The 15,789-nt window shown below is 40.7% G+C and overlaps 1 protein-coding gene across 1 annotated transcript in view; it reads right to left on the bottom strand.

The window, feature by feature from the left end:
- LOC129842088 (receptor-type tyrosine-protein phosphatase H-like) overlaps positions 1-15,789 on the bottom strand; it is a 58,676-nt gene that overhangs the window by 22,904 nt on the left and 19,983 nt on the right. Inside the window, exons 4-8 of the mRNA XM_055910480.1 lie at positions 14,917-15,186; positions 8,583-8,852; positions 7,780-8,049; positions 5,719-5,988; positions 4,522-4,791 (exon numbers count right to left, since the gene is read on the bottom strand). Coding sequence (XP_055766455.1) covers positions 4,522-4,791; positions 5,719-5,988; positions 7,780-8,049; positions 8,583-8,852; positions 14,917-15,186 — 1,350 coding nt within the window. The remainder of the gene's footprint in view (positions 1-4,521; positions 4,792-5,718; positions 5,989-7,779; positions 8,050-8,582; positions 8,853-14,916; positions 15,187-15,789) is intronic.

Raw genomic sequence — 15,789 nt, forward strand, 5'->3', positions numbered from 1 at the left:
AAAGACCGTGCCTACGAGGCATTTTCAAACTTTGACAGTGTTACGAGAGATATTTCGGTTGCAATGACGGACTACATCATTAATTTCGAACAGAGGTACAATAGGATGCGCAAGTACGACATGGTTCTCCCGGATGCAGTGTTAGCTTTCAAGTTGCTAGATACTGCCTGTCTAGATGGTAGGGAGAAACAGTTGGCGTTGACTGCTTGTACTGTGCTGACTTTTGCATCAATGAAGTCTGCACTAAAAATAATATTTGGTGAAAAGACGTCTGTCGCGCCAATAACAGATGGAATGCAAGTGAGTGACGCAGCATATTACACTGAGCAGCAGAGAAAAGGCACCACCAAGTCACGTTCAAGACAACCAGAAGAGGGCGCCATTTTCCGGCACAAATCCACTGGACAAAAATGGAAGGAGATCAAAATGTGCTATTTGTCATAGCACTTACCATTGGGTTAAAGACTGTCCTCATGAAAATGAACAAGTTAAACTAACAGATGAAAATGTAAACACAGAGATAGAGCAGTGTAACATTACACTGTTTTCAAATGAATCTGCTTCTGATACTGAGATTTTTATAGTTGAATCCTTAGGATCCGCTGTGATTGATACTGCATGTACATGGACAGTGTGTGGTGCAAAATGGCTTGATAGCTATGTCAGTGAACGAAATATGAAAGAAGTACAAAATATAATTGACACACCAAGCAACAGAGCTTTCAAATTTGGAGATGGGAGAATTGTCCATTCTACCAAGAGCGTTAAGATACCAGCAAAAATTGGTCAGACTAAGTGTCACATTGAAACAGAGGTGGTCCCTACAAATATCCCCTTACTATTAAGTAAAGCTTCCCTCAAGAAGGCAGAGGCTGTACTAGACATAAAAAATGACAAGGCAGTGATGTTTAAACAACCAGTGACTCTTGAACTTACTACCTCAGGCCACTATTGTGTAAACATTTTAGACAAAGACATCACACAGAGTCCATGCAAAAATGAGATTCTGACTGACACAGAGCACATGGAGATTCTGACAGTCACAGAGAACATGAGCACTAAAGAAAAACACAAAGTATTGTTAAAGCTTTACAAACAGTTTGGACATGATACAGTTGACAGACTTCAGAAGTTACTCAGCAGTTCAGGGAATAATGATGATGAGAAGTACGAAACTGGAAACAAAGTGTACTACAAACGAGTTGACTGTCAAGAGTGGAAAGGACCGGGAGTAGTCATTGGTCATGATGGTGTGGTGATATTTGTGAGGCACGGAGGCATCATTGTCAGGGTGCATCATTCAAGATTGCGGAAAGTAAATGATCAACAAGATAGAGGGGCTGTTGCTGAGAATCAGTCTCCTAATGAAAATGACAAAAAGGACACAGTAACAGACACAAACCTACCAGATGTCGCATTCAATGATATGGACACTGAAACTGACACAGGAAATGGAGCAGAGACCTTCAACCATGCCACAGGTAATACTGTTGAGCGTTCAAATGAGGAAAAAATTCAACAACAGCCACATGTGTTAAGAGAACATGGTTGTTCCAATCTGAAAACTGGACAAACTGTTAAATACATGGACAGAGAAAGTGGTATTCCACATACAGCAACCGTCATTGGAAGAGCAGGAAAAGCAAAATACAAGAACTGGTACAACTTGCAGTACTCTGAACCAGCTACACTTTCTGGTACAACGGGGTCAGCTGACCTGTCACTTGTAGATAATCTCAGAATTTAACCAAAGGAAAATCGAGAAAAACAGAATGACATTCAAAATTATGTACCTGAAACAAAGGACGTGTCATTTGACTCAGCTAAGCTAGATGAGCTCAGTAATTGGAGGAAAAATGGAGTGTTTGAGGAAGTCAAAGACATTGGCCAAAAATGCGTCTCAACAAGGTGGGTGTGTACCCTTAAAGAATCCTTAACTGGAATAGTGCCTAAAGCACGTCTAGTGGCTAGAGGTTTTGAGGAGCTGGCTGCTAAAGAACTCACAAAAGACTCACCGACATGCGCCTCAGAGTCACTCAGATTGCTAATGTCAGTGATCTGACAGAAAAAAATGGAAACTTAATTCCATAGACATCAAATCTCCATTTTTGCAGGGAACAGAGCTGTCAAGGGACATTCACATCCGACCTCCGCCTGAAGCTAAAAGCGAAGGAACACTGGAAACTAAAAAAGTGTGTGTATGGACTGGCAGATGAATCACTCTACTGGTACAACAAAGTCAAGGCAACAATGCTGAATACAGGTGGAAAAATGTCACAAGTGGACCCTGCAGTCTTCTATTGGCTTGATCAAGACTGCAATGTGACTGGAGTACTTGCCTGTCATGTTGATGACTTTATCTGGGGTGGCTCACAGACCTTTGCTTCAACTGTGATTCCTCACCTCAAAGCTGTTTTTTAGGTTGGCCGTGAGGAGCATGATCATTTTTGTTATGTTGGCATAGAGTTTATTACAGTTGATGGGAAAATACTGATGCAACAGGGGAGCTATATCAAGAATCTTCAACCCATCCACATGGATTCATCAAGAGCCGTACAAAGAAATTCCCCTCTATGTGGAATTGAAGCTGGTCAATTGAGGTCAAAGATAGGTCAAATTTTATGGGCTGCGGCACTTTCTACCTGTAGTTTGTGTCACTGACAACTACTCATTAGTTGATGCTGTGAAGTCAACAAAGTCTGTCACAGAGAAAAGACTTCAAGATTAGCAGCATCAAGGAACTTATTCAAGCACAAAGGAACAGCTTGCTGACTGTCTGAATAAAAAGGAGCATCCGGTCTTGTGCTCCTACAGGCTCTCAGTAATGGAAAGTGGCAGCTTGAGTAAGTAATACAAATAAAAACTGTCACACAACCCATTTGTAATGGGGATCTTGAATAATACTTGGACATTTAATTATGTTGTTGATGTTTTATTTGTCTTTAAAGAAAAGGGGGAGATTGTTAAGTTTATGTTTTAAGTATCCCTATACTTCTGTTATTACGGGGCTATCACTCAGTCAAGAGTGCGCATGCGCAGGGAGTCAGTTCGTTGATGGACCTAGCCTTGAGTGTAATGGCTACCTTGTAGTGTGTTCATACGGTATAGTAAACTTTGTTAAACTGGAACCTTATCGTTGTGTCATTTCGAGTTAACAGGTACTGTAGGTAGGGGTAAGGTAGAGGCAGGTAGTATCAATATTAACAGAGGGTACTGTAGGTAGGGGTAGAGGCAGGTAGCCTCAATATTAACAGAGGACACTGTAGGTAGGGGTAAGGTAGAGGCAGGTAGCCTCAATATCAACAGAGGGTAGTGTAGGTAGGGGTAAGGTAGAGGCAGGTAGTATCAATATTAACAGAGGGTACTGTAGGTAGGGGTAGAGGCAGGTAGCCTCAATATTAACAGAGGACACTGTAGGTAGGGGTAAGGTAGAGGCAGGTAGCCTCAATATCAACAGAGGGTAGTGTAGGTAGGGGTAAGGTAGAGACAGGTAGCCTCAATATTAACAGAGGGTACTGTAGGTAGGGGTAAGGTAGAGGAAGGTAGCCTCAATATCAACAGAGGGTACTATTAGGTAGGGGTAAGGTAGAGGCAGGTAGCCTCAATATTAACAGAGGGTACTGTAGGTAGGGGTAGAGGCAGGTAGCCTCAATATTAACAGAGGACACTGTAGGTAGGGGTAGAGGCAGGTAGTATCAATATTAACAGAGGGTACTGTAGGTAGGGGTAGAGGCAGGTAGCCTCAATATTAACAGAGGACACTGTAGGTAGGGGTAAGGTAGAGGCAGGTAGCCTCAATATCAACAGAGGGTAGTGTAGGTAGGGGTAAGGTAGAGACAGGTAGCCTCAATATTAACAGAGGGTAGTGTAGGTAGGGGTAAGGTAGAGGAAGGTAGCCTCAATATCAACAGAGGGTACTATTAGGTAGGGGTAAGGTAGAGGCAGGTAGCCTCAATATTAACAGAGGGTACTGTAGGTAGGGGTAAGGTAGAGACAGGTAGCCTCAATATTAACAGAGGGTACTGTAGGTAGGGGTAGAGGCAGGTAGCCTCAATATTAACAGAGGACACTGTAGGTAGGGGTAAGGTAGAGATAGGCAGGCTCGAGGTTACAGTGTTGGGCCAGAAACCGAAAGGTTGCAGGTTTGAATACTGGAGCGGACAAGGTGAACAATATGTTGTACCCTTGAACAAGGCACTTCATCCTAATTCCTCCGGGAGCGCTGTATGGAGCGCTGTACGTTGGAGACATTGTGATCATTGTCAAGAAGTCACACCCATCCCACTGGCGTTAGAAGTTCAGAGTGAGAAAGTTTAGACTATATAGAAATAATTAAATCATGAAATTACGAGGATTTCTATCCTCTTTAACAGGAGGAAAAGTAGAATAGTCAAAGACAACGTACCTTTACATCCCATGCTGACACATCCATTATGATTACTTCAGTCATTTTGATAACTAGTTGATAAATTTAATAAACTTTAACACCAAACAGAATACTTAAGTAGGGTAATTCCTTACTTGTGGTGAGGGTTGTTGACACCAGTTGACTTTGCTTTCCATTTTCCAGCACAGTGCAGACAGTGACGGAGTACTGAGTACCACATTGCAGGTCAGAGAGAGTGATGCTGGGTGAAGATGTGGTAGTGTAGTGGGGTTTTGTCCCTGGACAGTGGTAGGAGATCTGGTAATGATGTTGGGTTTGTTCCAATCCTGGTGGCTGGTTCCAGCTAACAGCAGCTGATGTGGTGTCTACTGAGTCAACAGTCAGCTGGTCTGGAGCAGGAAGTACTAAAGGAAAATAGAATATTGTCAGGGCTACAGTTTAACTCCAGAAATAAAATGAAGGAAGAAAAGTAGAAGAACAGTCGTAAAGTAGAAAAGGCTGCCTGCAATTCCTTTAGATATGGGAAGAAATAAGCTAAAAACGTAAGTCACACAACAGAAGTTGGATTTGTAAAGTTACACAAATGAAGGGTTTCTGCTACATTCATTTAGTAATGGTGTTGTCCCGCTGCCTGGAAAGGTGAATTTTTAGAAGTAGAAGCTCACATTGTTTGGTACAGACCTGGATAGTAAGACAGAACTCTGCAGGTTATCTTTGTAGTAGATTGCAACACCGCCACCTTTGGCAGTTCTATCTTGGCAGAACATTTTATAGTTAGGGATGAAAATGTCAGGGTTTTTGGTGGTTTTCCTAAGCCAGGATTCAGACACGGCTAAGACATCCGGGTTGGCAGAGTGTGATAAAGCAGTGAGTAAAACAAACTTAGGGAGTAGGCTTCTAATGTTAACATGCATGAAACTAAGGCTTTTACGGTTGCAGAACTTAACAAATGAGAGCACCTGGGGAGTGGGAGTGGAGCTAGGCACTGCAGGTTCTGGATTAACCTCTACATCGCCAGAGGAGGAGTAGGATAAGGGTACGGTTAAATGCTATAAGAACTGGGCGTCTAGCACGTTCGGAACAGAGAGTAAAATGAGGGGGTTTCTGGGCACGATAGCATAGATTCAAGGCATAATGTACAGACAAAGGTATGGTAGGATGTGATTACATTGGAGGTAAACCTAGGCATTGAGTAATGAAGAGAGTGATATAGTCTTTAGAGACGTTTAAACCAGGTGATGTAATCGCATATGTAGGAGGTTATTTTGATATCTAGTTAAAATCATAAACTTTGACACCAAACATAATACTTTAGTAGGGTAATTCCTTACTTGTGGTGAGGGTTGTTGACACCAGTTGACTTTGCTTTCCATTTTCCAGCACAGTGCAGACAGTGACGGAGTACTGAGTACCACATTGCAGGTCAGAGAGACTGATGCTGTGTGAAGACGTGGTAATGATGTGTGGTTCTGTCCCTGGACAGTGGTAGGAGATCTGGTAATGATGTTGGGTTTGGTCCAATCCTGGTGGCTGGCTCCAGCTAACAGCAGCTGATGTGGTGTCCACTGAGTCAACAGTCAGCTGGTCTGGAGCAGGAAGTACTAAGGGAAAATACATTAGTCAGTGCTACATTTTAACTCTAGAAATATACTACAGAAGGGAAAGTAGAATAGTTGTAATGAAGTAGAAAAGGCTGCTTGCAATTCCTTTAGATCTGGGAAGAAATAAGTTAAAAACAGACGTCACACAACAGAAGTTGGATTTGTAAAGTAACACAAATGAAGGGTTTCTGCTATATTCATTTAGTAGGATTTGTAAAGTAACACAAATGAAGGGTTTCTGCTATATTCATTTAGTAGGATTTGTAAAGTAACACAAATGAAGGGTTTCTGCTATATTCATTGAGTAGGATTTGTAAAGTTACACAAATGAAGGGTTTCTGCTATATTCATTTAGTAGGATTTGTAAAGTAACACAAATGAAGGGTGTCTGCTATATTCATTTAGTAGGATTTGTAAAGTAACACAAATGAAGGGTTTCTGCTATATTCATTTAGTAGGATTTGTAAAGTAACACAAATGAAGGGTTTCTGCTATATTCATTTAGTAGGATTTGTAAAGTAACACAAATGAAGGATTTCTGCTATATTCATTTAGTAGGATTTGTAAAGTAACACAAATGAAGGGTTTCTGCTATATTCATTTAGTAGGATTTGTAAAGTAACACAAATGAAGGGTTTCTGCTATATTCATTTAGTAGGATTTGTAAAGTAACACAATTGAAGGGTTTCTGCTATATTCATTTAGTAGGATTTGTAAAGTAACACAAATGAAGGGTTTCTGCTATATTCATTTAGTAGGATTTGTAAAGTAACACAAATGAACGGTTTCTGCTATATTCATTTAGTAGGATTTGTAAAGTAACACAAACGAAGGGTTTCTGCTATATTCATTTAGTAGGATTTGTAAAGTAACACAAATGAAGGGTTTCTGCTATATTCATTTAGTAACGGTGTTGTCCTGCTGACAGATTGTTGCCTCCACACCAAAAATAAATAAATATAAATGAAAAGAATGTTGTAATTCTAGATCCCCTCCACAATAAATAGTGTTTTACACTGTACTACTGATAAAGTTAAAGCAAGCAGAGGCAGATCAACTCCTTGACATAATGACTCACAGGAAGGGAAGAAAGCCTGAATTCAGACACTGTATTATAAACAACGTTTAATGATTTCAGCACCAAACTGCATGATGAGATCTGGGGAATTCACCATCATATATTTATCATCAGGGAAGATACTGGACCTTCACATCCCATGCTGACTGTTACGGGTTTCGGTTCTGTTACGAGTTTCAGTTTCTCTGTCCATTTAGAGGTTGACTAGGTTGGGCGCTCTGACTGGAGTCACCTCGTTAGTCAGTATGTGTTACAGCTGTGCTGGCCCTGCTGGTATTTAAGAGCTGCTGGTCCTGCTGGTATTTAAGAGCTGCTGGTCCTGCTGGTATTTAAGAGCTGCTGGTCCTGCTGGTATTTAAGAGCTGCTGGTCCTGCTGGTATTTAAGAGCTGCTGGTCCTGCTGGTATTTAAGAGCTGCTGGTCCTGCTGGTATTTAAGAGCTGCTGGCCCTGCTGGTATTTAAGAGCTGCTGGCCCCGCTGGTATTTAAGAGCTGCTGGCCCCGCTGGTATTTAAGAGCCGCTGGTCCTGCTGGTATTTAAGAGCCGCGATTATCTTTGTTTGTTCCCTTTTCGGGGAGCGATGACATTGTGTTTGTCTTTGGGGAATGTAAAACTGACACATCCATTATGATTTGTTAATTTACATTAGTCATTTTCATAACTAGTCAAAGTTTTGCACCAGACATCATACTTAAGTAGGGTAATTCCTTACCTGTTGTGAGGGTTGTTGACACCAGTTTGCTTTGCTTTCCATTTTCCAGCACAGTGCAGACAGTGATAGAGTACTGAGTACCACATTGCAGGTCAGAGAGAGTGATGCTGTGTGAAGATGTGGTAGTGTAGTGGGGTTTTGTCCCTGGACAGTGGTAGGAGATCTGGTAATGATGTTGGGTTTGGTCCAATCCTGGTGGCTGGTTCCAGCTAACAGCAGCTGATGTGATGTCCACTGAGTCAACAGTCAGCTGGTCTGGAGCAGGAAGTACTAAGGGAAAATACATTATTATCAGTGCTACAGTTTAACTCCAGAAATAAAATGCAGGAATAAAAGTAGAACAGGCTGCTTGCAATTCCTTTAGATCTGGGAAGAAATAAACAGGAGTCATAACAGAAGTTTAGGGGGTTCTGCTGTATGGCGCTGCGCCGCTGCCAGATTGTTGCCGCCACACCAATTTTTTAAATAATAATTAAAAGACTGCTGTGATTATAAATCCTCTCCACAATAACAAAGTGTTTAATACTGTACTACTGATAAAGTTAAAGCAAGCAGAGGCAGATCAACTCCTTGACATAATGACTCACAGGAATTGGAAGCAAGCAGTAATTCAAATATTATGAAAAACGTTTTATGATTTCAGGACCAAACTGCATGATGAGATCTGTAGAATTCACCATCATATATTTCTCATCAGGGAACATACTGAACCTTTACATCCCATACTGATACCTCCATTATGATTAGTTAAATTACATAAGTATGTTTTCTGGTTATTAAAATTATTAAAGCAGGGTACTTACTTGTGGTGAGGGTTGCTGACACCAGTTGACTTTGCTTTCCATTTTCCAGCACAGTGCAGACAGTGACAGAGTACTGAGTGACACATTGCAGGTCAGAGAGAGTGATGCTGTGTGAAGATGTGGTAGTGATGTGTGGTTCTGTCCCTGGACAGTGGTAGGAGATCTGGTAATGATGTTGGGTTTGGTCCAATCCTGGTGGCTGGTTCCAGCTAACAGCAGCTGATGTGGATTCCACTGAATAAACAGTCAGCTGGTCTGGAGCAGGGGGTACTAAGGGAAAATACATTACTGTCAGTGCAGCTTCAGTTTAACTCCAGAAATATACTACAGGAGGAAAAGTAGTCAAAGTAGGACATTCCTTTTGATGTGGGAAGAAATAAACTAAAAACAGAAGTCACATTCATTACAAAACAGCTTCTGTTGTAACAAAAATTAAGTTTGTTATATTCATTAATTAATATAAATGAAAAGAATGTTGTAATTCTAGATCCCCTCCACAATAAATAGTGTTTTACACTGTACTACTGATAAAGTTAAAACAAGCAGAGGCAGATCAACTCCTTGACATAATGACTCACAGGAATGGAAGAAAGCCTGAATTCACACCCTGTTATAAACAACTGTAACCCTCTCACCACAGGCTCAGATAAATCAATCCAGTAAGTATGGTGAAACGGACACTTAGTATATAATAAACCTGGTATGACTTAACTTGCTAGGGAAAAACCAGAGACCAGTGTTCTTACCTACAGATAGAATGGTTATATAGAAAATAATGAATGATACACTTCCATTCAATCTGCAATACACATGACACCATACAATTTTAAAACAGGACTAAACCTGGGTGCTAAACTGAAAATGTTAGTTGGCGCCGTTGGAGCTCAAAAAAACACTAGGCTAACCCCACAGTTACTCATGGTTTCGCAGAAACCCGTTGAAACCAACAGTTCCAATGCTGTTACCTATTTATAATCCAATTCAACGAAGCCCTCAAATTCCCTCAGACCAAACCGTCCTCTCCAGCTCCCGATCCGACAAACCCAAGCTAGCTGCCGAAGCGTCTGGAACCTTTGTTAATCCAGCCAAGCAGCAAGCGAATTGAGATGACTCTCTCGCTAAAATATTAAACTATACATTTTATTTTGTTAAGGTGAGGAAAGTAGAGTTCAGTTAAACGCAATTCGAGGAAAAAACTAAGTACACAAAACGTCTTCCCGCTTCACATGAGCATCTTCTTCTTCTATGGTATAATGGCATTTGCAACAATTTGATGTGCATTCTGCCACCTACTGTGCGGGTGAACAACAATCCCCCAAAAAAGAAAATCATGTGGTTAAAAATAAATCGAATATCATGCAAACTATCAAAAAATATAAATAAATTATAATTAACTAAACAAAATCAACCTGCTTTCTGTGAAAAAACAAATTCTTATCATGTTCCTACACAGGCTCAAAAGTAAGGTGACCAGATTTCTGAAATGAAAATCAGGGACATTTCCAATTTGGCGGTCAATATATCATTAAAATATCAAATGTTATTATCTATGAAATAAAAAAGGGGGCCAATTCCAGTTTCATGTATTTAGTCTAACAGGCACACTGTGATAGGGAAAACAACTATATTACAGAAACACTACAGACAAGACATAACTGTCCGATCTGAACAACCATTCAGTGGTCTTGGTAGAATAAGAGCATAAGAGAACATGAGCATAATTGAAAAAACAGGCAATAGTATATGTGAAAAACTTACTTAACAACATAATAAAGAAATAAGACGATGATGTGATTAGTAACTACATAATATACTCATACCAACCTAATCTGTATATTTCTCAGAAGAATGTATCTTCTTCAGGATTGCTCTGTCTTTGGCCAGCTTCTCCTTGAACTCCTGGCAGGGGAGGTTGAAGTTTGTCTTCACAATAAGCATGGCCTTGATGGTAGGAACAGTGAACATATTTCTTGCTGCTGTCCAAAAATCATTCATTTGGGAGAACACTCTCTCGACTGGTGCATTACTTCCAGGTAAGCACATGACAACAGATGCTGATCTAGCCAGGTTAGTGTGTGGGATGTCATTCTCTTTGAAGTGGGTAACCACCGTGCTCCATCTCTGACTAAGCAGTGTCTCAGATGTTTTCCATTCTTCAAAAGATTCCCTCCTTTAGGAACTCTTGCAGGCCAGTAACCTCATCAAACAATGCATCCTCACAGATGTGCTGCCATCATATATCTTACAATAGCTGACTACTATTGGCAGCAGCTTTACATGTCCATGATTGGACACATCAATGGACAGGGACACAAATTCAACCTGGTCTAGGTCCTGTGGTTGCCCATGGTGCTAACATGTTACAAACTATAGTGTCACATTTTGTCCTAGCACATGTAAACTTTGGCTCATAAAGCTTCCGTGTCAGTTGTGCTGTGCAGTCCATAGATCTGTAACTATGATTGTGTCGCATAGTGTGGTATGCAAAGACACCCTCCTGCACAGCTGAATCATATTCTTCTTGGGAAGGCACTACCTTCTTGAAGATTGTGGTGACAGAGGGCATTCCAACACAGGCAATCAGAGAGGCTTTATGCTTTTTCGTCTGTTGACTGTCGTTCTTTTGACTGTCGTTCGTACCACTGTCGTTCTTCCCCCGCTGCCAATTGAAAAAGAGGAAATACAAAGGGTGCAGCGAACCATTCTATCGTCTTGACCTGAGCGTATAAATGGTGTCACGTTCCTGACCTGTTTTCCTTGTTTTTGTATGTGTTGAGTTGGTCAGGGCGTGAGTTGGGGTGGGCATTCTATGTTATGTGTTTCTATGTTGGGTTAAATGTGTTGCCTGATATGGTTCTCAATTAGAGGCAGGTGTATGACGTTTCCTCTGATTGAGAACCATATTAAGGTAGGCTGTTCTCACTGTTTGTTTGTGGGTGATTGTTCCTGTGTCTGTCACATGGGACTGTTTCGTGTTTTCGTTCGTTCGTTTGTGTAGTCTGTACCTGTTCTTGCGTTCTTCGTGTATATGTAAGTTCTCAAGTGCAGGTCTGTCTACGTCGTTTTGTATTTTCCAAGTGTTTTTTCGTGTTCGTCTTGTCGTTAATAAATATTCATTATGTCTTCATTCAACGCTGCGTTTTGGTCCGACCCTTACTCCTTCTCCTCATCCGAGGAGTAATTAGACAGCCGTAACAAATGGAAATTCTCTCATGTCATTAAAATGGCATTTCCACTTCTTGGAAAGAGCCATTGTACCTCCTCTGTCTGCTCTTCTTACTCTTAACTTTTTCTTCTGCTCCAATCTTTCTCCTCCTCTTTTCTTCACTCGTCTTCCTTCTTTTTCTTCCTTTCCTTCTCTATACCTTTCCACCTCACTCTTCTACACTCTCCTCGCTTCACTCTTTTTATTCCCTTCATTTTTCCTTCTTCTCCAATCTTTAATAATAAATAGTACACTATTAGATAAAATAATTTGGTTAACTGATTCCCATTGCTTGCCTCATTTTTGTATTTTATCTCAAAAACATTGTTTGGAATAATAAATTGGCAGGCTCTGTAATCATATCTTTACCTTTCCTCCTCTCTCTTTCACTCTTCCTATCCAGTCTTCTTCCTCTCCCTCCTCTCCTTCCTCTCCACTCTCTAACAGAAAACATTATGCTAATGTTATCCATGAAAATTTCAAAATAGATTTTCACACTACTTATTATAATGCCAAACCATTAAAATTGTCATCTACAAATAAATATTCCGTAATTAATTGTGCATTCATTTAATATAATCATATTTTCAAAATAGCCCGTCCACTGCATGTTTACATGTGAACGTTTTTTAACCTAGCTAACGTTACCATGACAGTAACGTTAGCAAGCCAACCTAGCTAGATTAATTTAGTCGACATTGCTAATGTTAGCTAGCATAACCTATTTAAAACCTTATAGAGCAGATCATCTATCTATATAATATAACAACACTAGCTAGTATCTCAAACGATTGTAACTTACCTGGCTTGAAAAGACGTTTGTGTTGATGTTGTGGATTCATTTGACACTTGCTAACTTCTGGCCGAGTTTTCCACAAAAGTTTTCTCTAAAACTAGCGCGAGCAAGTAGTTAGTAGAAGAAGAAGAAGAGTGAATGAAGCTGCTATAGAGAGCAGCCCCCTCTGCTGGACAAAACAAGCACAACGCGATTGAGACGTCAACCGGTAGGCTCTGCTGCCCGGTCTTTCTTGCCACGTGAAATATTATTTCACTTTGCAGTCTGTTTTTAATGCACTGTTAAAAACGGGGACATTTCCGGGGACAGCTCCAGCCGGGGACAGGCCACCAAAAACGGGGACTGTCCCCGGAAAACGGGGACGTCTGGTCACCCTACTCAAAAGACTCCTGTGAAGGCGGGACATTTCCTATCGGCAACAGTCCTTGCAGTGCTTCTGCCCTGAAGTCTTTGAGCCCCAAAAACTTATTGGCTGCAGATATACTGATGTCCAGCTTCTTGGACTTCTTAGACACTTGTGCTGTACAATCAATCACTGTCACGTTCCTGACCTGTTTTCTGTTATTTTTGTATGTGTTAGTCGGTCAGGGCGTGAGTTTGGGTGGGCAGTCTATGTTATGTGTTTCTATGTTGGTTAATGGGTGACCTGATATGGTTCTCAATTAGAGGCAGGTGGTTTACGTTTCCTCTGATTGAGAGCCATATTAAGGTAGGTGGTTTCACATTGTTTGTCGTGGGTGGTTGTCTCCTGTGTCTGTGTTTGTTGCGCCACACGGGACTGTTTCGGTTTGTTTGTCCGTTCGTTCTTTTGTGTAGTCATTTTTCCTGTTCGTGAGTTCTTCGTTACATGTAAGTTCTTACGTCCAGGTCTGTCTACATCGTTTTGTTTGTTTTGTTAATTATCAAGTGTAGTTCGTTTTCGTCTTGTCTAATAAATCATTATGTCAAATTACTACGCTGCAAATTGGTCCTCCGATCCTTCTCGCCTCTCCTCGTCCGAGGAGGAGGAATATGACGACTATCGTTACAATCACTGTGGCTACAAATGCCACAAAATTCACTTTCTTCACAATGAGTGTATCCAGATAACTCGACTGTCTTAAAACACTAGCAACTGGTTGCACTGCATCCATCGGCTTATTGCAACATGGTTGCCTCTTGCCCCTTTGATTTTCTTCACCGCCTCCACAGAGCAAATCTGCTGCACATCCCTGATCTTTGACACCTAAACCTCCTTCACCCGAACAGGTCACTCAAGGAAGCCCGGAGTATGATCCCCACCACAGTTTAAACATTTTCCATTGACAGATTCTTCAATACCATACTTCTCCTATCTGCAAACATTTGACACATGACTGTTTTCCCACACTGTAATGGTTTGAACACAAATGCTCTCGCCGTACACCTCACATATCCAAGCTTCACATGTTCAGGTAGTCTCTTCAAACAACAATAATATCTATAGGCTTGTCTCCTTCCTTCCATTTACCATACGGATCAGGCGACATGCACTGTCCACTCCTGTGATTTTCTGACTAAGGTACTCGTCATCTATATCCAACGAGACTCCAGCTACAACTCCTTTGGCAGGCGCCCTGCTCCGAAGATCAATACACATTTCTTCTGATGTGGACAATTGTCCCAGAACCAGTGCAGCTTCTTCATCAACACAATGAACCAAAACAAGGACACTTCTAGTCACCTTGATTGAATCCACCTTTCCCACTGCTTTCTTCACCGTCCTCGATATGACAAATGGATTTCCTAAATTAATCTCTATGTCTAAATAACGCAGTCCAAAAATAAATGCATTATTGGACCAGACCTTGTCTTCACAAAAACATCTCTCGCCCTTCTTCCTTCTCTTTCTCAGCAACAACAGAAAAACCAGTGAAACCCTCTGCACACCACCCATAGTCCATCTTGATTGGCCCTAACGATCAGACACCCTTGACGTAAACAGAAACTGTCCCAACATATTTCAAGTAACAGTACATAGTAATTTAACCAACTTAGGCCCAACAGTGAAGGCTGTAGTAAAACGTAGAGTTTATGTAAATTAAACAAATCTGATTAAATGTTTATAATGTGTACAAAATATACATCCACATTATTACGTAAATCATATTTCTCAATACATGTTTTAACAGGGTATTACACAACCTTTATAGATTTCAACACCAAACTGCATTATGAGATCTGGGGAATTCACCATCATATAGTTTTGTACCTTTATATCCCATGCTGACACACATCCATTAGGATTAGTTCATTTACATTAGTCATTCTGATAAACATTCACACCAGAAATAATACTTAAGTAGGGTACTTACTTGTGGTGAAGGTTGTTAACACCAGTTTACTTTGCTTTTCATTTTCCAGCACAGTGCAGACAGTGACAGAGTATTCAGTGCCAGGTTTCAGGCCACAGAGAGTGATGCTGTGTGAAGATGTGGTAGTGATGTGTGGTTCTGTCCCTGAACAGCGGTAGGAGATCTGGTAATGATGTTGGGTTTGGTCCAATCCTGGTGGATGGTTCCAGCTAACAGCAGCTGATGTGGTGTCCACTGAGTCAACAGTCAGCTGGTCTGGAGCAGGAAGTACTAGGGGAAAATACATTATTGTCAAGGCTATAGTTTAACTCTAGAAATATATTACAGGAGGAAAAGTAGAAAAGACCAGCTTGCAATTACTTTTGATATGGAAAGAAACAAGCTAAAAAAATAATTTGAAGTCACACAACAACAACAACAAAAATTCTGCAGTGTTTAAAATCCAATAACAAGGTGTGGATACCAAAAGTTGTTTTCAATTTAAACTTATTTCAGAAGAAATGGGGAATTATTTAAGAAACGTGCAAAGGTGCCAATATACTTGGCAGCACCTTTATATCAATTAAAAGAATGCTGTGATAAATCCTCTGCACAATAACACTAATATTATAATTTTAAACTATTTTATGGAATTGTAAGGTATTTCAAGGCACATTATCTTTATACTGTAGATGCCGTTGTCTAATAAGGAGAGGGGTGCACGGCACAGACTAAAGATTAACGCAGATCCAGTTGCTAGGGAGGAAAGACTAGCCAGAAGAAAAGCAAGGTATTGTTTTCATGGTTTCATGCTACTATCAGCAAGCTGGGTGGATAACACTTAACATTAAGCTGCACTATTACACTGTAGTTCATGTTTTATTGCCCTGCAGT

The sequence above is a fragment of the Salvelinus fontinalis genome, unplaced genomic scaffold (genome assembly GCF_029448725.1).
Source record: "Salvelinus fontinalis isolate EN_2023a unplaced genomic scaffold, ASM2944872v1 scaffold_0011, whole genome shotgun sequence".
Classification (NCBI taxonomy): domain Eukaryota; kingdom Metazoa; phylum Chordata; class Actinopteri; order Salmoniformes; family Salmonidae; genus Salvelinus; species Salvelinus fontinalis.